A 25,332-nucleotide genomic window follows, 5' to 3' on the forward strand; every position below is an offset into this window, starting at 1 on the left:
GGATCGTGATAGTGACTGTGAAATGCTCAGGGAGATTAGAGAAGCTATTAAAATAAAAAACTCAATAATAATGGGGGATTTCAACTGTCCCCATATTGACTGGGTACATGTCACCTCAGGACGGGATGCAGAGATAAAGTTTCTTGACACCTTAAATGACTGCTTCTTGGAGCAGCTAGTCCTGGAACCCACAAGAGGAGAGGCAATTCTTGATTTAGTCCTAAGTGGGAGCACAGGGTCAGGTCCAAGAGGTGAATATAGCTGGACCCTTTGGTAATAGTGACCAAAATATAGTTAAATTTAACATCCCTGTGGTGGGGAAAACACCACAGCGGCCCAACACTGTAGCATTTAATTTCAGAAATGGGAACTACACAAAAATGAAGTTAATTAAACTAAAATTAAAAGGTACAGCTCCAAAAGTAAAAACCCTGCAAGCTGCATGGAAACTTTTTAAAGACACCATAATAGAGGCTCAACTTAAATGTATACCCCAAATTAAAAAACATAGAAGAGAACCAAAAAAGAGCCACCATGGTTAACAACAAAGTAAAAGAAGCAGTGAGAGGCAAAAAGGCATCCTTTAAAAAGTGGAAGTTAAATCCTACTGAGGAAAATAGAAAGGAGCATAAACTCTGGCAAATGAAGTATATAAATATAATTAGGAAATCCAAAAAGGAATTTGAAGAACAGCTAGCCAAAGACTCAAAAAGTAATAGTAAATTTTTTTAAAGTACATCAGAAGCAGGAAGCCTGCTAAACAACTATTGGGGCAACTGGACGATTGAGATGCTAAAGGAGTACTCAAGGATGATAAGAAAAGGAGTACTTGTGGTACCTTAGAGACTAACCAATTTATTTGAGCATAAGCTTTCGTGAACTACAGCTCACTTCATCGGAAGCTTATGCTCAGATAAATTGGTTACTCTCTAAGGTGCCACAAGTACTTCTTTTCTTTTTGCGAATACAGACTAACACGGCTGTTACTCTGAAGGATGATAAGGCCATTGTGGAGAAATTAAATGAATTCTTTGCATCGGTCTTCATGGTTGAGAATGTGAGGGAGATTCCCAAACCCGAGCCATTCTTTTTAGGTGACAAATCTGAGGAACTGTCCCAGATTGAGGTGTCATTAGAGGAGGTTTTGGAACAAACTGATAAATTAAACAGTAATAAGTCACCAGTACTAGATGGTATTCATCCAAGAGTTCTGAAGGAACTCAAATGTGAAATTGCAGAACTACTAACTGTAGTCTGTAACCTATCATCTAAATCTGCTTCTGTACCAAATGACTGGAGGATAGCTAATGTGATGCCAATTTTTAAAGAGGAATCCAGAGGTGACCCTAGCATTTACAGGCCAGTAAGCCTGACTTCAGTACTAGGCAAACTGGTTGAAACTATAGTAAAGAACAAAATTGTCAGACACATTGATTAACATAATTTGTTGGGGAATAGTCAACATGGTTTTTGTAAAGGGAAATCATGCCTCAGCAATCTACTAGAATTCTTTGAGGGGGTCAACAAGCACATGGACAAAGGGGATCCAGTGGATATTGTGTATTTAGATTTTCAGAAAGCCTTTGACAAGTCCCTCATCAAAGGCTATTAAACAAAGTAAGCTGTCATAGGCTAAGAGGGAAGGTCCTCTCATGGACTGGTAACTGGTTACAAGATAGGAAACAAGGGGTAGGAATAAATGGTCAGTTTTCAAAATGGAGAGAGGTAAATAGTGGTGTCCCCTAAGGATCAGTCCTATTCAACATATTCATAAATTATCTGGAAAAAGGAGTAAACAGTGAGGTGGCAAAATTTGCAGATGATACAAAACTACTCAAGATAGTTAAGTCCCAGGCAGACTGCGAAGAGCTACAAAAGGATCTCTCAAAACTGGCTGACAGGGCAACAAAATGGAAGATGAAATTCAATGTTGATAAATGCAAAGTAATGTACATTGGAAAACATAATCCCGACTACATATAAAATGACAGGGTCTAAATTAGCTGTTACCACTCAAAAGAGAGATCTTGGAGTAATTGTGGATGGTTCTCTGAAAACATCCAGTCAATGTGCAGTGGCAGTCAAAAACAAACAGAATGTTGGGAATCATTAAGAAAAGGATAGATAATAAGGCAGAAAATATCATATTGCCTGTATGTAAATCCATGGTCCACCCACATCTTGAATATTGCATGCAGATGTGGTTGCCCCATCTCAAAAAAGAGCAACAAAAATTATTAGGGGTATTGACAAAAAAGAAAAGGAGTACTTGTGGCACCTTAGAGACTAACCAATTTATTTGAGCATAAACTTTCGTGAGCAACAGCTCACTTCATCGGATGCATTGAGTGTCTGCCATATGAGGAGATATTAATAACACTGGGACTTTTCATCTTGGAAAAGAGGTGACTAAGGAGGGATATGATAGAGGTCTATAAAATCATGATTGATGTGGAGAAAGTAAATAGGGAAGTGTTATTTATTCCTTCATATAATACAAGAACTAGGGTCATGAAATGAAACTAATAGGCAGCAGGTTTAAAAACAAACAAAAGGAAGTATTTTTTCACACAATGCACAGTCAACCCTGTGGAATTCCTTGCCAAAGGATGTTGTGAAGGCCAAGACTATAACAGGGTTCAAAAAAGAACTAGATAAATTCATGGAGGATAGATCCATCAATGGCTATTAGCCAAGATGGGCAGGGATGGTGTCCCTAGTCTCTGTTTGCCAGAAGCTGGGAATGGATGACAGGGCTGGATCACTTGGTGATTACCTGTTCTGTTCATTCTCTCTTGGGCATCTGGCATTGGCCACTGTCCGAAGACAGGATACTAGGCTAGATGGACATCTGGTCTGATCCAGTATGGTCGTTCTTATGTTCTTACTGGTTTTGCTACACCAGCAAAATTCACATAGTGCAGGCAAAGCCAAAGTTTCACATGCCATGCATTAAACTGCCTTTTACAGCTCAGAATGACTAGCACAGAGTAATATACATGTCCTTTTAGCTGACCCAACCTGAATCTTTCTGTCGTCTGAGATGAGATCATGCACCACCGCCTGTTCAGATTCTGCATCCGTTTGATTTCTTTATCATTCAGGGGTAGCCTGTAACCCAGCTCGTTCAGACGGTCCAAGTCTGGCGCCATGCTACTGAACTTTAACATCTGGCTCTGGAACAAGTGACAAAGAATATATGTAGCTATAGATAGAGAAATTCAGTAATTATCTTATTGAAATCTGAAAATTATGGGAAAGCTCCCAGTTGACAAATTTGGGATGGCTTGGATTGCCACCTTGTGGTAAGTGTTCTCCATTGTCAGGCAAGACACCTTTTCATGATCCTAGATCCTTGCAAAAGCAGGCATCTCTTCAAAGATAGTGCACTTAGCCTGTGAGAAGAAATGTCTTCTGCTGATCAGTACACCCAGCAATTAAGACATAGTGGAGAGAGGTTCTGTAGCTATTTCTGGTGGAAGGATAACAGCAGGGCTAAAATGGAGGAAATACTGGGTTTGCAGGGGAGGAGGAGTGTCATCAACTTTCTTTCAGGGATTTGTCCCTCACAGAAGTAAAAAGACATGAACAAGTGACCATATATATATAGTATAATACACATACACATTCACTTTAATTATTAAGATATTCAAAAATGAGTATATGAGAGAAATAACTTAATTCAGGGTATAGAAAATACCACTCCATAAAGTTCATTTGACTTAACTTGCCACTTGTGCAGATGTTAAGATAAATTTTAAAATGTGTAATACTTTCTAGAGTTGGTAACAGACCAAAAATCTGGATGTGCACACTCCTAAACTCGGGGAAGTTTGGATCTGGTCCTGAATTTCCAACAGAGTATTCTGGGAATCCTCTGTATAGTAAGCAGATTATCTATTAAGTTTCAAAGTGTGGTCATTCTCATGGGATCAGACTGTTAAACTCTGCACCATATTCAGGGATCATTGATGCATCTTGCATCTCTGTTGAAATGTTATATTTAGGCATTTATTTTCTTTCCTGATAGTATCCAGATATGAGAGGAGATGAGATACAGCACATAATATCCAGTTAGCTGTCCAAACGTTTGAAGGTTCAGTTTAGGGAAGCAGCCAAAGGTCTGGCTGTCCAAATCAATCTTATATGAACCTCTTGTATCTACAAAGCTTATGTGAACAGTCTTCCTGCTTCCAGGTAGGCCAGAAATAAAAGAATTTATTTTGTGGTACTTTATCTTTTCTACTTTCTGTGCCAGGCTCAGGAATTACAGAGGTTCAGGAATATGAAGAGAACAGAGACAAAAGAAAATGCACAAACTTTTCTAAACTTCTAAAACTGTTCAAGTTTGGAATGATGTTTTGGTACTTATTTTATTCCAACCAGTTTGCCCATCCAAATCCTTCTTACACTGAGGCACAAGGCAGGCAGTTAAGGATAGAATGCCAGAATTAACTTTTGGTTTTCTGTCTTTAGTGTGTGTATGTAAGGTCTTTAATGATAAGTGAATGCATATGTGGATTTTGTGCATATGCTATACTATACATGGATCACGCTGACCTCACAATTTCATGTCATACTGTCTATATTTGCCACTCACTTTGAGTTCTTCCATCCTATTCTGGATTGTAGAGAGGTCGGAAGAATGACTGGGGTCTTGTCCTTTCAACATTTCTTCAGCTTCTGTTATCCAGGCCTCCAGGTCTTCTAGGCTCTTAGCAAATGTCTCATAGTCTAGCACTCCAGTCTTAGGCACAAAAGAAAGTCCACAATTTAAAAGCTTAACATGAGGTCACATAATATTCATGTTTTTGCTCTGCTCCTCACTGCCCTTTCAGTCATTCTGATGCTCCAACTCCTATAACAGTAATTCTCACTGGTAGCAATGTGACTGCTTCTCCATAGTAGAACCAATATTTTTTGATTACAGAGGCAGTGGTACTGCCTCCATAGTAAAGGCTGTATTTGTTTTGAAAGTGAGGTTATAATTCTTTTGCTAGGCATGAAAACAAGAGTTGATTGTAATTTACACCATTTAGTCTATAAAGCACCAATTCAGCAAAGTACTTAGCACAGGCTTAACTTCAAGCACATGCACAATGAAGTCAATGGGATGAATAGAGGGCAACAGTAAACCTTTACTTTTCAAGAAAGTTGCAAGTAAATCAGTTCTGTTAGGCTTTCAAAGGAATTAACAATGTTTTTCAAAAAATTAGGGCTGGTTTCTAAAGCTTTGGAGATCCTTTACCATATAAATAGCTTTGTTGTAACATTTGAAACTCTGCATAAATGTAATTCTAAATAAAATCTCACACACATAGTAATTTAAAAAGAAAAATTCAACCCCCAAATTTCTTAGCTTTATCTTAATTTTAAGGTTTCAGGACTGAATGCTAAAACTGGAATGTTATTATTTTTAAAATAGTTAAGGTGTCTTGAGATAATTAAACTTCTCCCTTTATAAAACTGAATTGTCTGCTTAAGTAATACCGTTAATAAAAATCAATAGTAGTCACAGTTAAATTCTAGATTGCTATAAAAGCCCCTTTCTTTTTACTCTCTTATAAAATGGCATGCATGCTTGTTATTTTGTAGGTTTAACAAACCAAACTGGCAGTCTTATGAGCACTTTCTACAGCGCACAGCCATCTGGATCTAAGCTACTTCCCTGTACTTTTCCCATGCGTGTGTACTTATGCTGCACCGCTGTTGTGCTTTAAATCAGCAGAACTGGACATTTCCCATGCCATGGGCAACTGATCTACGATCACAGTTTCTTTACTGGTTTCAGAGTAACAGCCGTGTTAGTCTGTATTCGCAAAAAGAAAAGGAGTACTTGTGGCTGTACATATTTAACGTGGGATTTTCAAAAGCATTCAGCATTGGCCCTTTCCCACTGAAGTAAATGGTAACACTCTCACTGACTTCAGTGGGAAAAGAGCTAGATTAACGATGAATGCTTTTAAAAATCCAACCCTGGTTTCTCTACATGTTTACTGACTGTGAGGGACTCCTTGATATTTCCTAGCCCCTTATAGCTAAGTAGCAGCTGTGGATCAGGAGGATTAGCTCTATACAGTGACTGACTGTCATGTCCACAGTTACTACGGGGTTTCTAGCTTCCCATGATAAATTTCTGCCCCTCTTGCAAGGTTTGTTGTCCCTTTTTCAGCACTGGGATTCACCTTCCTAGTTTCCTACTATAGGTTTGGGCATGCTAGTTGAATTCTCCCACATTTAGTTGTGTACTACACATACTACATGGATCTCTAGGGAATACATGTGCAGATAATGCACCTTTCATGGGGTGTAATTTTCTGTGCAACTTTTGCTAGCTTAGTGTACACTTTTTCAGGTAGAATGGAATGATCAGGCGCAATGAATATAAGCAAGCTTTTCATACCTGAAGTATAGCCTTTTGCCTGATGAGAGCCTGCTCTAAGGCTGACAAGTTTTGGCTCAGGGAGAGTTGATCAGACTGAATAGCTGCTGCTGCAGACATCTCCACTTGTTGCTTAAGCTGCTCTCCAAGTTCATGGAGAACAAGCAGGGAATCCTGCACTGTCCCCAGGCATTTCAATAGATCCTGTAGTGAATAAAAGCTTAAAAATCACTCTGCTTCAAAACAATCTCAGCTGAGCTCTTGGGGTTCTCAAAATTTGCCATGTAACTCATGAAAAAAAGGATTACATTTAAACATAGATACTATTACATTCCACAAGAAAAGCCTTTAGTAACTCTTGATTGACCTCTGTAGCATGGAAAAGAACATATGTTTCAGTACATATATTCAAAGGATTGGAAAAGGAGTGACCGATGAGCTATTTACATGCAAATTTTGAGCACTGATCAGAAACACATGTGGAAAGCATCCATGTGCATCAGTTGATATGATGTCATTTCTAGCAGCAAAAATACCTCACCTTGGATCAGTATGTTCAGCTTTGACTGGAAACACCCACTCTTTAACTTAAGTAACCTAGCAGGAAGATTTTTTAAATCCATTTTTTTATGCTTAGTCTTCATGGCAAAAGCATGCCAAATGAGCACAGGAGGAAACAATCCTACTTTGGCATTTCTAGTTGTGAACCCAAGTGCCTGCAAAACCCACGAATGCAATTTTAGGTAGCAATTTTTTAATCTGTTTTGATAGCTTACACTAAACAGAATGAAAATGGCGAGGACCTATGTCACAGGGTGGCTTGTCTAGCTCTCTGTGCCAGAATAAGTGAACATAAGAGCAGCCATAGTGGGTCAGACCAAAGGTCCATCTAGCTCAATAGCCTGTCTTCCGACAGCGGTCAATGTCAGATGCTCCCCAGGGAATGAACAGAACAGGTAATCATCAAGTGATCCATCCCCTGTCGCTCATTCCCAGCTTCTGGCAAACAAAGTCTAGGGACACCGTCCCTGCCCATCCTGACTAATAGCCATTGATGGACCTATCCTTCATGATTTTATCTCGTTCTTTTTTGAACCCTGTTATAGTCTTGGCCTTCACATCCTCTGGCAAAGAGTTCCACAGGTTGACTATGTGTTGTGTGAAAAAATACTTCCTTTTGTTTGTTTAAAACCTGTTGCCTATTAATTTTATTTGGTGACCCCAACTTTTTGTATTATGAGAAGGAGTAAATAGCACTTCCTTATATACTTTCTCCATACCAGTCATGATTTTACAGACCTCAATCATATCCCCCCTTAGTCGTCTCTTTTCCAAGCTGAAAAGTCCTAGTTTTATTAATCTCTCCTCATACAGAGGCCATTCCGTATCCCTAATCATTTTTGTTGCCCTTTTCTGAACCTTTTCCAATTCCAATATATCTTTTTTCAGATGGGGCGACCACATCTGCATGCAGTATTCGAATGTGAGCGTACCATGGATTTATATAGAGGCAGTATGATATTTTCAGTCTTATCATCTATCCCTTTCTTAATGATTCCCAACATTCTGTTCACTTTTTTGACTGCCGCTGCACATTGAGTGGATGTTTTCAGAGAACAATCCACAATGACTCCAAGATCTCTTTCTTGAGTGGTAACAGCTAATATAGACCACATCATTTTGTATGTATAGTTGGGGTTATGTTTTCCAATGTGCATTACTTTGCATTTATCAACATTGAATTTCATCTTACATTTTGTTGCCCAGTCAGCCAGCTTTGTGAGATCCTTTTGTAGTTCTTCTGCCTGGGACTTAACTATCTTGAGTAGTTTTGTATCATCTGCAAATTTTGCCACCTCAATGTTTACCTCTTTTTCCAGATCATTACGAATAGGACTGGGCCCAGTACAGGTCCCTGGGGAACACCATTTACCTCTTTCCATTCTTAAAATGACCATTTATTCCTATCCATTGTTTCCTATCTTTTAACCAGTTACCAATCCATGAGAGGACCTTCACTTTTATCCCATGACTGCTTACTTTGCTTAACAGCCTTTGGTGAGGGACCTTGTCAAAAGCTTTCTGAAAATCTAAAGCTAGCAGTTTGGCCAATTAAGAGGGCCAATCAGTACCTGTGGCTATAAAGAATGGGAAGAATCAGAGAGGTTCCCTCAGTAAGTGAGTGAGGGTTGTCTTAGAGCTGGGTCATTCAGGAAAAGGGCAGGTGAGACCTATCAGATACCAGGTGGATGGCACAAGGTCCCAGAAGGAAGCTGTGGGAGGTTCCTGGGGAAAGCTGAAGGCAGGATAGCAGAAGAGGGATTTGCTGGGTGGCATCCCCAAGCCAGAGAGCTGATGGCAGGAGATCAGTGGAGGGGCTTACTTGCTGACAACTCCACACTAGAGAGGTGGGTCCAGGGAAGGATACTCCCCTGGTGAGGATGATCTCCCAGCAGAACAGCTGTGGTGTTTCCTGCTGGGAAGAGCAGGGTTGCACTCTAGTTGATAAGGCTGGGGTGGCTGTCCTGGCGGAGGAGCCTACATGTGGCAAACGGCACCAGACTGTGGTAAGGAAGGACTGCCCAAGGAGAGGGCGGGAGGGGGGTGCCTGCTGGGAAGAGCAGGGCTTTAAAGACTCTATCCAGCAGATGTGGGAGATGGACTATGTTTGGGACTTCTGTTGCAGATTCAGTGAGCTATGTTTTGGTAATAACCAGGTCTAAGAAGGGATATTATTAAAGCTGGAGAGCCTGAAGTGGAGTGACTGAGGTCTCTGAAAGAGTGAACTGAAGCTGACGTGCCTGTTGTGCCGGTACCTGATGCTGAGGGTGCTCCAGGAAACCTCTGTGACAACCTGCCTATCAAAGGCAGTGGTATAATGGGCTATCGTAACTCATAAATGAAGAAAGACATTTGTCCAAGTCTAGGAGGTAAATTGTACCTTTGCCATGAGATGTGGGTAAACTGGTGAAAGGGCAGAATCTTGAGATTTCAACAGAGTGCATGGTGTCCTTTCACAGTGAAAGAGAGGTGGGAAAAGATTTTGAACTTATCTCTTCTGTTCTGCCTGATGTATTTTCCAGTCTAGAGCATGTAGGCAAAATCATAGCAGCTGACCTTGCAATCCTCTCTCACGTGAGCACTCCCACTGAAATCAATGGGAATATTTGCCCAAGTAACTGTGACTTCGATAAGGAAAGACCAAAGGATTGGACCCAAAGATAGGTGCACACAGTAATTCAATTCATCTGTCTTTAGCATGGGCCTAGACCATACACAAAAATGTCTGAACTAACATTTAGGATGAGGAATGAAGTTTGTGTGAGAAAATCCGAGGAACCCAGGAGAATTCAGTACCATGAATTCCTGATTCAGGAAGGTGAAAGCCCCTTTGACCTTGTCCCATGGTAGAATCTGGGAAGGAAAGGCAAAGCCCACAGTTTAATGCCTGAAGGATTGTTTAGTGAAGAGAAAATATCTCCCCTACATAAAAATCTCAAACTATTTTGATTAGCCGGGATAAACAGTTTAGTATAGGAAATCCTGTTGTGATATTAGCCCATGCGATTGTGATAAAGCAGTGAGTTTACTGAACGTACATTGCAATCCTGAATCCAAGTAGTGACTTCTTCATCAGCTATGTCCTTGTTAGTGGCTGTCTTCAACAGCTCATTGGTTTGGTCCTCATGCTGCTGGACTGAGGAGGAGCACTGGCTGTAACAGTCTTTGTACTTCTGCCAGAGCTGAAGCAGGGCCTTACTGGAGTGTAGCTGCTCTGCAATCTCTTCCAGAAGGTTATTCCACCTGGCAGATATATCAAATGGATATGTCAAAGCATGTGAATTAATAGAGCTATACAGAAGAAGGCCTAAAGTAGCAATTATATACTGTTCATAGACAAAGAATTACACCTCTGTTTGCTCTGACAAGTAGACAATTTAACAAAGTTCAACACAAAAGCAGGCTTTGTACCTCACATTGACTTCTTTCAGAGTGTCAGAAAGTGTTTCAGTGACTGGTGGGTGACACTCTTTCAATAACTGGTTGGTCACTGAACCAAACTTCCGTAAGCTGTTCTCTTGTTTCTCCAACTCATCCTGCAGGCTCTGTAGAGAGAGAAAAAAGAAAAAAAATTGAGATCTACTCCATCCTGTAGAATATAAATTATTTTAATTTCACCATAAAAGTGCATTGAGTCATATGGCTTCATGAAATCAAGTTACATTTCTTATTTTTATACCTACAGTAATATACCTACAGCACATGCATTTCTTATTTTTATACCTACAGTTTTATACCTACAGCACATGCAGTGCTTGCAACCAAAAGACTGCACTATATGCTAGTGTATCAGAAATAAAAAGCAAAACTGACTGGAGGCTAACTACTGAAGAAACAATATTAAAATTGACTAGCCTATTTTCCACAGTCCAAGTGAGAGGAATGCACAAAAGCAAACTAACAGCACAAGTAGGGAAAAGTAAACCTTATTTTTAAAATTCTTTCGCTTATTAGTCTAGGATGTTCTTAGCAACACAAGGAAGTATGTTTTCAAAAGTATTGTTAACCTATTTATTTACATTGAGCAGAAGTTTAAACAAGTGCGGAATTCAAATCATTGCCAGGGGATCTCAAACTTTTTAAACAATGTGACCATGAGATGCTCTCTTTGTTAAGAGACTTCCCAACCCATCCTTTGACTCACGAACAGCTACAATAATTGCTTAAGGCTAGATCATGAGTTAACAATCTACCCTCAGCAATGGATAGTGCAGCCTGGGAAGGAACTTGTGACTAAGAGGAGATCTACAGGAACATTTAGAGCAATCTGGGGTGTAAGTCTATCCCACACCAGTATTCCACAGATTAACTCTTCACATGGACCCCGCTGACACACACTAACAGTCCATTTGTGTGCTTTGATATACCCTGCTTTGAAATGGGAGTAGATGAAAGTGCACTAAGGAACTGTTAGTGCATGGCAGCAGGGTCCACATGGAGAGTTAGTCTGCAACAGGCTAGTGAAGGATAGATTCACACCCCACCTTGCTGCAAACTAAATGTTTGCGTTGACAAGTCTTAAGGGTCTGTCTACCCTGCAATCACAGCTGTGACTGCAGCACATGTAGGCATAATTGAGCTAACTTTGTTCTAGCTAGCTTGCTAAAAACAGCAGTTAAGTTGTGGCAACACAGGAAGTGGCACTGGGTAGCCACCTGAGTATGTACCAGGGTACTGGTTGGACTCGTACTTGGGTCAGCTAGCCCATGTCACCACCCATGTTGCCATTTTTAGCACACTAGCTTGATCAAATCTATCTTGGCTATGCCTACATGTGCTGCAATCACACCTCCCGATAGCATAGCCTCAGATCCTCTCCCAGTCTCCCTGCTGCTTCAAGGAGGGTGTAAACTGGACTGGGTCTGTCTGCTGCTGGCTGTGTGGTGTGAAGGCGGGGTGGAGGTACAAGGGAGCTCTGCCCAGCCACTTCTTCCTGCCCACCCAAATAGGGAGAGGAGGATTGCAGTGCTTCTGCTGAGCCTATTTCCCTTCCAGTGCTGTGAGTGGCAGTACAGGCTGTCCCCTCAAAGTAGTAAGGTGGCACCTTGGGCCCACAAGCTGGGTCACAATCTGTCCCCAAAGAAAAAAAAAATCAAAAGTATTTATTGTTTTACTTGCTGCCTTTTATGAAACGTAATATCTGGGAACAAGGAAAAGAGGCAGCACCATTTGTCAGCTAGTGCTCTGTGGACCTCAGTTTGGGGGAATTGCAAATTTACACATATGCCATTTTCACCTTCACTTATATCCTTGAAACTTCACTGACACATGTATATACATCTACCTAGACTGCCAATTGTTGCAACGCTGTCAGCTTAAATTTGCCCCCAATTAACTATTAATAAAACACATTTTTAAATAAGTCATAAGACATAAGAAATGTTTCCATAATTATTTTTAATTCCAAAACCAACTGTTTTAAAACAAACATACTTCTGTGCTGGTAGTGTTTTCAATGATCATGTTTTTATTATGAGCTCATAATAGTTGATGTTTTTCATAAATCCTCTGCTGCTGGAGTCATCTGAGTATGTGAGAATCTCAGCTTCTGTTTTCTAAAAAGTGTAAGTTTCTAGCCCTCATGATTAAAAAGGAAAATTTGAAAATGTGACCCGAGTGTTCCCTAAAGACTCAGAAACCTGAAGGCAAATATAAAGGAGACTTTTTTTAAACCCTCATGACTTTTAAGCTAGTCTCATGGTTTTGAAAGTTTGGGGTTGGCAATACTGTGTTTGAAACCCATACACTGCACCACTGAAACCTGAAAGAGAAAAAAAAACACTTGCCTTTCTGTAACTTGTTCTTTGAGATGTGCTGCACATGTCAATTCCACTGTAGGTGTGTACATGCCCCATGCACAGTTGTCAGAGAACTTTTTCCCTCAGCAGTACCTGTCGAGGTAGCTCGAGCACCCTCAGTTGTCACATGCCACTGCACGTTGGTGTAAGAGAGTGGAGCTGCCCTGACTTCTCTCAGTTCCTTTGTACCAGACAGACTCCAACAGAGAGGGGAAGGAGGGCAAGTCGTGGAATGGACATGTACACCACATCTCAAAGAAGAACAGTTACAGAAAGGTACGTAACCTTCTTTTTGCCTTCAAGTGCTTACAAATGTCCATTCCACTGTAGGTGACTCACAAGCAGACAGACATGGAGGTGGGCTCAGAGTCTACCTAAACAGTGACTGTATGACAACCTGTCTGAAATAGACATCGTCCTTAGACTGAAATGGCATAATGAGAAGCAAAAGTGTAGGTTGATGACCAAGTCACTACTTTAAAAATTTCTATGATCAACACTTATGCCAAGAAAGCTGCCAAAGTTACCTATGCTCTAGGCAACCTCATACCTCTTAGAGGGGATGCAAGACCTCCTCTCAGCTCACTTTGCTGTAGGGAGTAGGGAGGACGTTGTTTGCCACAGCACCTTCACAGGATCCACAGCAGCTTCATTAATTGGCATGGCCACCCTGGTAAGGGCCGCCAATACCAGAACGTCCACCAACTTGAGGGAGCTTTCACATACCTCCTCTGCTTGAATGTTAAGAACAGAGGCCACCCTTCCTTCTCAATAGACCTTGATGAGGCCTCAGGTCCTCTTGTGGTGTTGAATATCTTGCTACCAACAGCATCATCTGGCGATTATCAAGAGGACACCACAGAATTCTGAGGTGGTGGCTGCTCCATGACTTGCGATGGGGACGCCACCCAAATGACTTCTGGCTGCTCAGTCCTGGAGAATAATGCTCTTGGTGCCGATGCTTCCAGAGCAGTCTCAATGACAAAGAACAAGAGAGCTGCAGGGAGGTCCTCGCGGAAGGAGGGATGCCCCAGGATGCCCACAACTGTCATTGATATGGGCCTGGGACCCAACCTTGACTGGGTTTTTGCTCCTCAGGAGGAGGAGGAGGCGGCGGCCAGTGCTGTGACTATTGTGTGACCCAAGGTCCCAAATCTCTGATGGAGGGTATGCACCCTGTTTCTGACAGGACACAGACAAATGCACCTCTGAGTCTGAAGAGGAAGAATCAGACATCCAACCTACGGGGAGAAGAACAAGTTGGGACTGGGAATAGGTTGCCTGGGGATGGTGGTACCAGGGATATCGTTGGAAGCTTGTCCTTCGACGGCACTGCCCTTTGTGGAAGCTTGGGACGTAGCAGTATGGTGAGTTCCTGACACAGAGAGGTAGGTGCTCCAGGCATCGGTACTAACAGCAAACTTTCTTGCACTGCTGGGGATACCGGTACTGAGAAGCTAAGCATGTCCTGTGGTTGCATACGTCTTCGGGGTGGTTGGGAGCAGCAATGAGTGATGGCTCTCCCACAGAGATCTTTCAGGGATGTTCTTGATGGACGTGGCACAGGCTCTGGAGGTGGCGATCCGTTTTTTTTTAGCTGTAGAGTGCTCCAGTGAGAGACTCTCCCCTGAATGTCTCTTAGAGTCTGTTTCTCTACGAGGCTTTGGCACCAACATGCCTGAGCAAGGTACTGAGCCTGAGGAGGGTCTAAGCCTTTTCTTTGGTATCGTGAATGGGACTGAGGAGCTGCTGACACCTCTGGTCTGCTCCAAACCTAGGCCAATGTACTTGGGGTGCTCTTCATGTGAGAAGAGTCTGATGGGGGATGAAGTGCTGCCTCCATGAGCAAATATTTGAGCCTTGCCACTTTAGCTTTCTTTAAGTGGGGCTTAAATTCCTTAGAAACGTGACAATTGTCACTTATGTGGGATTCTCCCAAATATTTCACACAGGCCGGGGGTGAGTTACTGACCAGCATAGACTAAGCACAAGCGCGGCAGGACTTAAAACCTGGTGAGTGCAGCACCGTTTCGGTACTGATCTCGGTACTGCCAGATGAAAACTAGTCCAAAAAGACCTAAGACAAAAGAATCTATCACTAAAACTAGCTAAAACTAACTTAAACTTAACTAACTAACTACTTCCTAACAATAACAGAGTACAAATACAAAGGAAGGAGAAAGCTTATGACAACAAGTCTGATATGGTTCCAACAACTGCCACTGGTGGTAAGAAGGGACTGAGGAGGGTTGGGGGCGGCTCTGCCCTCTTATACTAGCAAGCAGTAGCCTATGGAGACAGAGTCGCTCAAGCCGCCCTGATGGGTACTGCTAAGGGAAAGAGTTCTCCGACAACTGAGCACAAGGTGCGCACTCACCAACAGTGAAATGGACATGTGCAAGCACTTGAAGAACTTATGATAAACAAATGAAACTGACTTTACTTTAATTGTTCAGGGATGGAGAAATGCAGAAGTGATCAGAGCACGAATAAAGACAAGTAATTTGGATTTTAAAAATTCTATTAATATTCATATATTTCTAACAACTAGAGATGATTAGAAAATTTAGAGAAAAAACAATATTTTGATTAAAAAAGCAATTTCACAAAAAGTTACTTTTAAAAATAAATTCAGGACCAGCTCTTCTAGAAACGTGTCTAAGGACATTTGTTAACATCGAAGGTTTTGGCTTGGCAGCACATCTAAGATTCCATATTTGAAGGGCCAGATTCTGCAGTCAGCTATGTCAGTGCAGCACTGAGGGCAGAATTTATCTCCAAATCTTTTCTTAAGATGTCAGGAGGCTCAGTTCTTATTCGTCACCTGAAGGTTATCGACTTGGACTTTCACTGCTTCCAATGAACCTGTGAGGAGATGAAAGCGGGACAAAGAATATCTAGCTTCCATCAGGTAACTATTCAGTTCTTCATAAGCCACTTTGTGAATGCTCCACTGATCAAGCACAGACTGCAACAATATCTTCAGCTGGCCGACCTGGGAGAAAGAAAACAAACCATCAATATGAAATGTGTGAGACGCATTTGCTATTTGCTTAAATTATTTCCCTTCATTTGATCTTGAATTTAAAAAAGGGTAAGCGCTCCAGGCTCAGCGCTATTTGTTTTACAGTCAGGCTTAACAAGAAATGTGCTTGATCACATAACAATTCTGGCCAAGATTTTCAGATGCGATTAGTGATTTTGGGTGTCTCAGTCTTTGGTTATACAACATATGACACCTTAAAGGGGATCTGATGTTCAGTACTTAGCCCTTAATCCACATGGTTTGTCATTAATGATAGCACACACAATGACTATGAGAAAAACTATTTTTCACAGGTGTTGATCAGGCTTTTTCATGGGCCAGTACACAGCAGGGTGAGGTATTAGAACATCTCTGAAGCTCCTGCCTTGTTCCCTAGAATCTCAGCTTCCTTTTTTTTTTTAAAAAAAAGCAAGTTTCTAGTTGTTATGGGTGAGAAAAAATATCTGAGATACATGAACTGAGTGTAAGCATTGCAGCGTTGTCTGCAGAAAGCCTGGAACAGTATATCCGAGAGTTGTGAACTGCCCCCTGAATCCTAGTGAGGCAGTAACTCAGAAGCCTACTGACGATAGATAATGATGCTGACATTTGAATTATTCTTCATTAAAAGAAAGGGACCGATCTGCACAAGTTACTGTAAATGGTGTCTCGTTTGGTGCCAAAAGTGATTTGCGTTTGGAAAGTTCTGCCACTCCTCCCCCTGCCAATCAAGAAGCAGTTTAGCCCAAGGAGCAGAACCAACAGCAGAGTCATGCTCCAGGCAGGGGAAGTCCAATTAAAAGAGCCCAGTGGAGCTCTGAGAGCAGCATTTTTTTATTTTGATCCTTTGCACAATTTAATGGGAGCAGCGTCTGATTTTGGAAACTCCTATGGGTGGAGATTACTTTTGTGGGTGGAGCTTGGAAGCAGCGGTGCTGGAACAATTTGTAGAGTGGGGATGATGAACCAAGCTGCAAACCCTGTATGTGATGGAAGCCACTTCAAGCCAGCTTCCCCCAGCACCCCTAGTTCCAGCACCCCTGCCGTTTCCCCCCTAATTCGACCTGTGGCTGTAGGTTTATTTATAGGCTCGGGGGCAGTACTGCATACACTGTACTTGTAATGTGTGTACTTTAAAAGGCGGCCCTTGTAATTAATACAGAACATTTCATGTGAAATCTGAAAGCACTGTGAAAACTTTGATAAATAAGAATTCAGTACCCCTGTGAAATAGGAATTTTCATACCCATTTTACATGTGTAATCACATGAAGGTGGGTACAGACTCACTGCCCAGTCTCCTGGAATATCTACTCCCCGCCCTCCCACTCAGAAGAAATCCACCTGTTGCTTTCTGGTAAGGGCTATCTGCACTCATAGGGATACCAGGCACAGTCTGCCTCATGATTAACAGAACCACGTTCTCTCACCATGTGGTCCAAATTGGCCCAGGAATGGTTAAGTTCTTGCAGGGTACTCATGACAACAGTAGAGACTTCTTCCTTCTTATTCCGGATCAAGGAAAGGCCACTCTGTTCTATTTTCTCGACTTCTTTTTCCTTTGCTTTAATCAACTCGTCCAACTCCTGAAAGAAACAAGCATTCATGTATTGGGTTTAGATCAATAATGCTTCCAGGTACAAAAACGCTCTGCAAACCCCCAACTTCTGCAATGATAAGAATGGGAAGAGCACAGTGGTATGCTTATTATTCCTTTAACAATAAAAAACCATCAACAATTTCTATGGCATATTTTCTATTTCCCATATTTACTTTAAAGAAAAAAACAATGTTAATGCTGAGTGTCCATGATTCTATTTACATTACTACAATGCAGAATATCTTGCTCTCATATAGGGTCCAAAATCATTTTAAAAAATAGCTTGAACTACATGGATCTACAGGAAACTGCTCCATTCAGTAGCAAAAGAGAAGCATTTCCTTGTTTCTTAGTTCATTCATTTCACATACCTTTCAATAGATCATTGGCATCTGGATTTAGTAATCCCAACATGGAGCCATTATTAAGAAATGGAGCACAGCAGCTCTGCTGCATGAGTTGCTCTGCTTGCAGAGACCACGCGCTTCTCAACTTCTCCAAGGCTTCAGCAGTTTTGGAGTGGAGTGACAAACTTGGAGGGTGAAAGAACCCAGAAAGGAAATGCTCTCCATGGCATGCTCCCTTGGCTATCTGGTGCACTTCTAAGTGGAAATCCCTAACATCTTGGTGAAGCAGTAATTACTCATCTATACCTATCCTGTTTGGAGGTAGTGTAAAGGGATCCATGCTGCCAGGTCATGGCCTGGGATCTGCAGGTCTGCCCTCTGGGCTGCACATTGATCCTGAGGTATCTGAGTCCGCACTCCCCACCTCCTCTATACCCCCAAAGCTACTCCTTTCTGAGACACGAATCAGACAAAAACTGTAGATACTCATTAATATTCATCAGTTAGCAAGTGAGTATTAAGGACCAAACCCTACCCAAGTTACATCCTTGAAAAGCCATATCAATAGGATTACATGGGCAGAATTTGGGCCTCGATCTATAACATACACATACATAAGCACATTCTAAGTTTTACAAGTATGATGAATTTCAGTCTATTGTTTATTCTTATTCATTTCATGTATTCTGTTCCACGTTTCTATTATTTTTAACTTTGTTATAACCCTTTCCGTTTCTCTAATACTCTTTACTTTGAGCTCATGGTATCAGTTTTAGCAACTAAAATGTAGAAACTAGCTGATAGTCAAAGCATTTGGCATATTTTTCTTTGCTGAATTTCAGTATTTCTACGTATTTCACCCTCATTCTCAGGGACAATGGCATATAAATTGGGATGGACCCAAACCAGAACATTTATCATACTCTCACTGCTCCTTAGTTTTGGTGGTTTAGATAAAATAGGGCTTGCTTCCAAACCAAGTTCGCGTTTTGGAATCAATGAGGTTTCAGAAAATAAAAACCTGGACTCCTTGGTCCATCTCCAGAGCATAAGCTTGGAATAATACTTGCATCGTTTTCATAACATCTGACACCAAAACAGTCAATTGTTCACTTTTTAGTGGTGCCAATTAAATCTGACATTTTGAACCAATCTAATTGAGTTTAATGTTAAAATGTATTATTTAAGTCTGTATGTGGTTGTTCCAAAAAAAAAAAAAAAAAAGGTGGATGTGATTTAAACTGGCAAAGCATCAAACGCCAGAAATACACAGAGAGCCAGAAATATTTACAGAGGAAACTGAGATGTCTATCCTTTCAATCTGATAACTCAGTTAAAGAGTCATTTGTTTCTGATCTATGATGAAAAAAAATAAAGGCTGCTCTTAACTATTTAAGTGATACTGGATCAGTCTCAGTACCTGTTAATACATAAACTGCAGCTTTTGTGTTAGCTTATCGAATACCTGACAATGTCTGACACCCTAGTGAAGTTATTTTTTAAACAATTTGTTTTTCTAATGATCAAAGTCTTGTCATTCACAGAGCTGTGAATTTGCTGACGTCCCTGACCCAAAGGAACCGCAAGTTTAATAAATCGGATCAAGCTTTGGACCTCTGCCAAGCAGAGTCTGCCAACTATGTCAAGTTGTGCTAATTATTAATGGTGGCTTCATTGTATGGGTTATTGGCTTTATTGTACTGAAATAATAAAGTCATTTGTACTGAAGCCACAAGATGGATTCAATTTGAAGTTCACAGGAGAGAACTTGAAAATGGTAACTTCTGACACTGCCAAACTTACCAGTCCTCTGCATTCACAGAAACACAGATGGAGTTACTAAATTCGTGAATGCTGGCAATATTTTATTGGACTTTCGAGGATCTCAGTTTTCCTGTGAAAAAAATTTCTAGCCCTTCTGATTATGAAGATTTACCTGGTGACTTAATTAATATAGGGTCATAATTACTGTGTTGATGGAAAGCTTGGAGAGAAAGAAATGAACAGCACCAATAGATGAAAATTCCCCAGGAATTTACCAGTGTTACCAGGACCGTAACACTGAGCATTACAGACTGTCCATGCTCATGGGGATATAGCTGGCCTAGTGCTCTGAATTTTTCACCACTGTAAATTGGTAATTCTGGTTTGTTGTCTAGTAGATTAAATCAGTCTGGAGGGATCTGATCCCTGATACCATACTGATGCTCTGGCTTGGAAGTCTATATCCAAGCTGATTTCTCTAGAGGCTCCTACTCTATTTTCCCTGATCTGAAAAGAAGCAAGACATTCCTTCACGTTTACAATTCCCAATATCATGCTGGGCCTACTGGACGAGAGAGCTGATTGTGGTTCACTGATTCAGGGCCATCTGGCCCTGAAGCATGTTAGGGCTGCACAGGCTCAGTGACTTAAGGCCAGTGGAGTGTTGGACATTGCTGAGCTTTGCTCTGATTGGCCTCCTGCCATCTCCATTCCATCCATGCCATGCCTCGCCGCCTCCTCCTCCCTCTTACAGGATGGGCAAGGTGGGGGCAGATGACTCAGACGGAACCACCTTCACCAGCTGTCCATCAGTAGAGAGTTCCCCGGCACAGGGGGAGTTTTCCACTAGCTGTCTCTGCCTGATTTAAGGCCCTTTGAGTTGCTTATGTGACACAAAGTGGCCTTAGTGGTCCAGAAAATCGGAATGAATTTGGTTTCTTTGTGCATTTTCCATAGGGAAGGAGCATATAGGCCAAATTTGTTTTAAAGCATATTTTCCCCAGCATGTCCAAGGGAGGGCATCAGAAGGAGGGGAAGCAAACTTTTTAAGCAATCAAGCACAATATTCATAACAGTGAAATCCAGAAAAGTGGCTGCCCAGAAAACAGAATGTATCCCTTTAACTCACAGCAATTCAGCATACCTGGGCATGGCCCTGCTTTGTTATTGCTATTACAATTATTAAGCTAGTATTCACATAAGAGTATGCATGTAGGTACATTCAGCACACTATTACTCCTTTGCACTTTAGGGGTGAAATCCTCACCCCACTGAACTCAAGGGGAGTTTCATCATTAATTTCAGTGGAGCCAAGATTTCACCCCATGTTTGTTAGGTGCTGTTTCTACATGCAGGAAAGAGAACCCATAATTTCCAAGAAAATGTTACCTGACAGTCTTTCACAGCATTCTGAACTGAAGCCTGATCTCCAATTCTCTGTTGTTTCTTCAACCTCTTCTCTTGGGTATCAAACCAAGTTTTCAGGCACTGCACATTGTTTTCATATTCTGTCCAGGATTCCAGCAGGCTTTCCAACAGTTGGATCTGTAAAGAAATACATATGTATACATCCTAAATGAAACAGCTTCTCTGTCAAGAAAATTAAATAATTCAGTGCAGATGAATGTTGATTTGTGCTTTCCTCAGAATTCAGTGTATTCCTGCATTCAGAATTTAGAACAGAGTATAAAGTCAAACTCAATTTTATTCATCCTCTATTTATTAACGATTAAACAGCAAAGAAAAAACTCAAAGAAGTATTTCACTGAGGAGTTTCTCTAGTGATCTAGCTCATGATACCCCAAATTTGTGACAAGCTGGAAGACGCTTTCCACATAAAAGTTTACATGGAGTGGAATTCTCTTCAGGTGAATGGTGATGGAGTGAAACATCATTTACAGTGAAGAATTATTCCAGGCCAAAATTATTTGAAGGTAATTTACTTCTATGCATTTGTGGTTAGTGAGACCCGCCACTCATTATGCACATTTGTATTTTAGTTTGAAATAAGATTGTAGGTTATTTGCTTTTCTATTTTATGTTTGTAGAGTGCCTGGCACAATGGATTCCTGATTGTCTGGCTATGTAGACTACCTCCTCAGGCCCTACGCTACCAGCACTCCCAGCTGTCTTCGAGACACCACTGACTTCTTGAGGAAACTACAATCCATCGGTGATCTTCCTGAAAACACCATCCTAGCCACTATGGATGTAGAAGCCCTCTACACCAACATTCCACACAAAGATGGACTACAAGCCATCAGGAACAGTATCCCCGAGAATGTCATGGCAAACCTGGTGGCTGAACTTTGTGACTTTGTCCTCACTCATAACTATTTCACATTTAGGGACAACTTATACCTTCAAGTCAGCGGCACTGCTACAGGTATGGCACCACAGTATGCCAACATTTTTATGGCTGACTTAGAACAACGCTTCCTCAGCTCTCGTCCCCTAATGCCCTTACTTTACTTGCGCTACATTGATGACATCTTCATCATCTGGACCCATGGAAAAGGAGCCCTTGAGGAATTTCACCATGATTTCAACAATTTCCATCCCACCATCAACCTCAGCCTGGACCAGTCCACACAAGAGATCCACTTCCTGGACACTACGGTGCTAACAAGCGATGGTCACATAACCACCACCCTATACCGGAAACCTACTGACCGCTATACTTACCTACATGCCTCCAGCCTTCATCCAGACCACACCACATGATCCTTTGTCTACAGCCAAGCTCTACAATACAACTGCATTTGCTCCAATCCCTCAGACAGAGACAAACACCTACAAGATCTCTGTCAAGCATTCTTACAACTACAATACCCACCTGCTGAAGTGAAGAAACAGATTGACAGAGCCAGAAGAGTACCCAGAAGTTACCTACTACAGGACAGGTCCAACAAAGAAAATAACAGAATGCCACTAGCCATCACCTTCAGCCCCCAACTAAAACCTCTCCAACGCATCATCAAGGATCTACAACCTATCCTGAAGGATGATCCATCACTCTCACAGATCTTGGGAGACAGGCCAGTCTTTGCTTACAGACAGCCCCCCAACCTGAAGCAAATACTCACCAGCAACCACACACCACACAGCAAAAACACTAACCCAGGAACCTATCCTTGCAACAAAGCCCGTTGCCAACTGTGTCCACATATCTATTCAGGGGACACCATCACAGGGCCTAATCACATCAGCCACACTATCAGAGGCTCGTTCACCTGCACATCTACCAATGTGATATATGCCATCATGTGTCAGCAATGCCTCTCTGCCATGGACGTTGGCCAAACTAGACAGTCTCTACGTAAAAGAATAAATGGACACAAATCAGATGTCAAGAATTATAACATTTAAAAACCAGTCTGAGATCACCTTCAATCTCTTTTGTCACTCAATTACAGACCTAAAAGTGGCAATTCTTCAACAAAAAAACTTCAAAAACAGACTCCAAGGAGAGACTGCTGAATTGGAATTAATTTGCAAACTGGATACAATTAACTTAGGCTTGAATAAAGACTGGGAGTGTATGTGTCATTACACAAAGTAAAACTATTTCCCCTTGTTTATTTCCCCTCCTATTGTTCTTGTAACGTGCTGGAAATGGCCCACCTTGATTATCACTACAAAAGGTTCCCCCTGCCCTCCTGCTGGTAATAGCTCACTTTTCTTGATCACTCTTGTTACAGTCTGTATGGTAATACCCATTGTTTCATGTTCTCTGTGCATATAAAATCTCCCCACTATATTTTCCACTGTATGCATCTGATGAAGTGAGCTGTAGCTCACAAAAGATTATGCTGTAATAAATTTGTTAGTCTCTAAGGTGCCACAAGTCCTCCTTCTCTTTTTACTGATCTTTATTGGGACCTTCGGTGCTATTTTATTATAAAACAAACAAAAATATAAATATACATGTGTTCTTTGACAGATTAGCAGAATTTGCTAATTTACAAGCAAGAATAATAGTCTGCTGATGCCCAATTTTAAGCTCAACCTGCCACAAGTGACAGATTAAGACTGTACCAATCTTCTGAGCACTTCAGTTAATAGACACTGGAGAAACAGAAAGCATTCATTCACTTTTTGTTTCAGTCTGAACACCACGGTCATAAGTGTGCAGGAGTATTTGAAATAATTAGGAAATGCATTAAGATAAATGTAAAACTGAAGGAGCTATGGTACTATCGGAAAGAAGATGGCATGTCTCGGAGAACACTGAAGCAATTATGTTGACACTAGATGTTTGGTTTTGCCAAAGGAGGTGTTCATATTACTCAGGACACGCTAAATTAATTTTAGTATGCCTGCTCCTGAATGAGTTGCATCTATTTTTAAATGCACACTGAAAAGCAGCTGTTTTTTTCTTACCTTTTCTGTTATCAGGCTCTGGAGGATCTGCCAACGTCTGTTCATTGCTCCAAGCTGTTCCGCAAAATCAGTCTTGTCACTACGTTTACTTTCCACATCCTGGCTGCTAATCTGTAGTACGGACTGGTTCACAAAGTCTACTGTCAACTGTTTGCAATTTACATCAATTTTAAACCCCTGGCAAAACAAAGAGAGAGGAGAAGAGGAGGATCCATCATCACTTTTCATACTTATTCCTGGAGAGTTAGCCTGGAAAATAGCATTTCTGGTTTATGATCTAGCAATAAACCAAGATGTAATATATCCAGACAATACACTACCGAAAAATGAACGTAAAAATATCAGTCCTTAAAACTGTATGTACTAACTTCTGGAAAGTATATTTCAAAAAAAATGATTACTTACCTGTTCTGTAAGTGTTGTTCTCCAAGATATGGGTGCAGATGTGCATTCTAAGGAACACACTAAGGTGTATTTGTGCCAGGAGTACCAGAACTGGAGATTTTGTGCACGTGCCCTATGCCACTCCTGGACCTTCCTGAGACTATGTAAGGGCGGTCCCCCCACTTCAGTTCCTTTGCACCAGAGAAGAAGCCGTAAGACTCTGATGGGCAGAGGATGGGTTGTGGAATACACGTCTGCACCCACATCTCCAACAACAATTACAGAACAGGTAAGTAACCATTTTTCCTCTTCCTGAGGTTGCAGATGTGTATTCTACTGAGGCAACTCACAAGCAGTACCGTAAGTTGGGGGCTACTGAATCTATTTAAATAACGATTGCAACACATATTTGCAAAGTTCTCATCAAATTTGGATGAAGTGGTGATGGCATAATGAATGAATGTACATACTGAGGTCCAAGTGGCAGCTCTACAAATTTCCAGTATAGAAACATCTTCAGGAAGGTGACAGATGTAGCCTGGGCCCTTGCTGAAAGGCAGAGAGTCTTTGCACAGGAGTACTGGCTACCCTGTAGGCTGTTGTAATGCAGAAGGTAATCCATGTAGAGATCATCTGCGCTGACACTGTCTGACCTTTCATGCAATCAGCACTGGAGACAAAAAGATGAGGAGACTGAAAGGCTTGGTCCTGTCCAGACAGAAGGCCAGTGCCCTCTAGACATCGAAGGTACGTAGACCAGAATGTGGTTTCAGGAGGAAAACCAGGAGATGCACTGGTTGATTTAAATGAAAAACTGACACTACTTTAATTAACAACTTTGGGTGTCGCCACAGGGCTACCTTGTCTTTGAAAAATACTGTATAAGGAGGGCCCACCATCAAAGCTTCTAGTTCAGATGCTCTCCTGGCTCTCCTGGCTAGGCTGGTGCTGTGAGTATTAACATGATGTGATCTTGTTTCGGTTTGTGAATGACATGTTGGATCAGAGGGATTGGGGGAAATGCATACATTAGCCCCAGTCTCCAGTCCAATATCAAAGTATCAGTTAGTAAGCCCAGATTTTGACCTG

At 41.4% G+C, this 25,332-nt stretch overlaps 1 protein-coding gene across 12 annotated transcripts in view; it reads right to left on the reverse strand.

Moving 5' to 3' along the window:
- Positions 1 to 25,332, reverse strand: part of SYNE1 (spectrin repeat containing nuclear envelope protein 1) — a 501,442-nt gene that overhangs the window by 72,125 nt on the left and 403,985 nt on the right. For all 12 annotated transcript variants that reach the window (XM_073337684.1, XM_073337695.1, XM_073337685.1 and 9 more), the window contains 9 exons: positions 23,860 to 24,036; positions 20,866 to 21,021; positions 17,196 to 17,351; positions 15,566 to 15,736; positions 10,355 to 10,488; positions 9,982 to 10,186; positions 6,404 to 6,586; positions 4,601 to 4,747; positions 3,022 to 3,176 (listed from right to left, as the gene is read on the reverse strand). In XM_073337684.1, coding sequence (XP_073193785.1) covers positions 3,022 to 3,176; positions 4,601 to 4,747; positions 6,404 to 6,586; positions 9,982 to 10,186; positions 10,355 to 10,488; positions 15,566 to 15,736; positions 17,196 to 17,351; positions 20,866 to 21,021; positions 23,860 to 24,036 — 1,484 coding nt within the window. The remainder of the gene's footprint in view (positions 1 to 3,021; positions 3,177 to 4,600; positions 4,748 to 6,403; positions 6,587 to 9,981; positions 10,187 to 10,354; positions 10,489 to 15,565; positions 15,737 to 17,195; positions 17,352 to 20,865; positions 21,022 to 23,859; positions 24,037 to 25,332) is intronic.

Source organism: Lepidochelys kempii, chromosome 3, assembly GCF_965140265.1.
Source record: "Lepidochelys kempii isolate rLepKem1 chromosome 3, rLepKem1.hap2, whole genome shotgun sequence".
Lineage (NCBI taxonomy): Eukaryota > Metazoa > Chordata > Testudines > Cheloniidae > Lepidochelys > Lepidochelys kempii.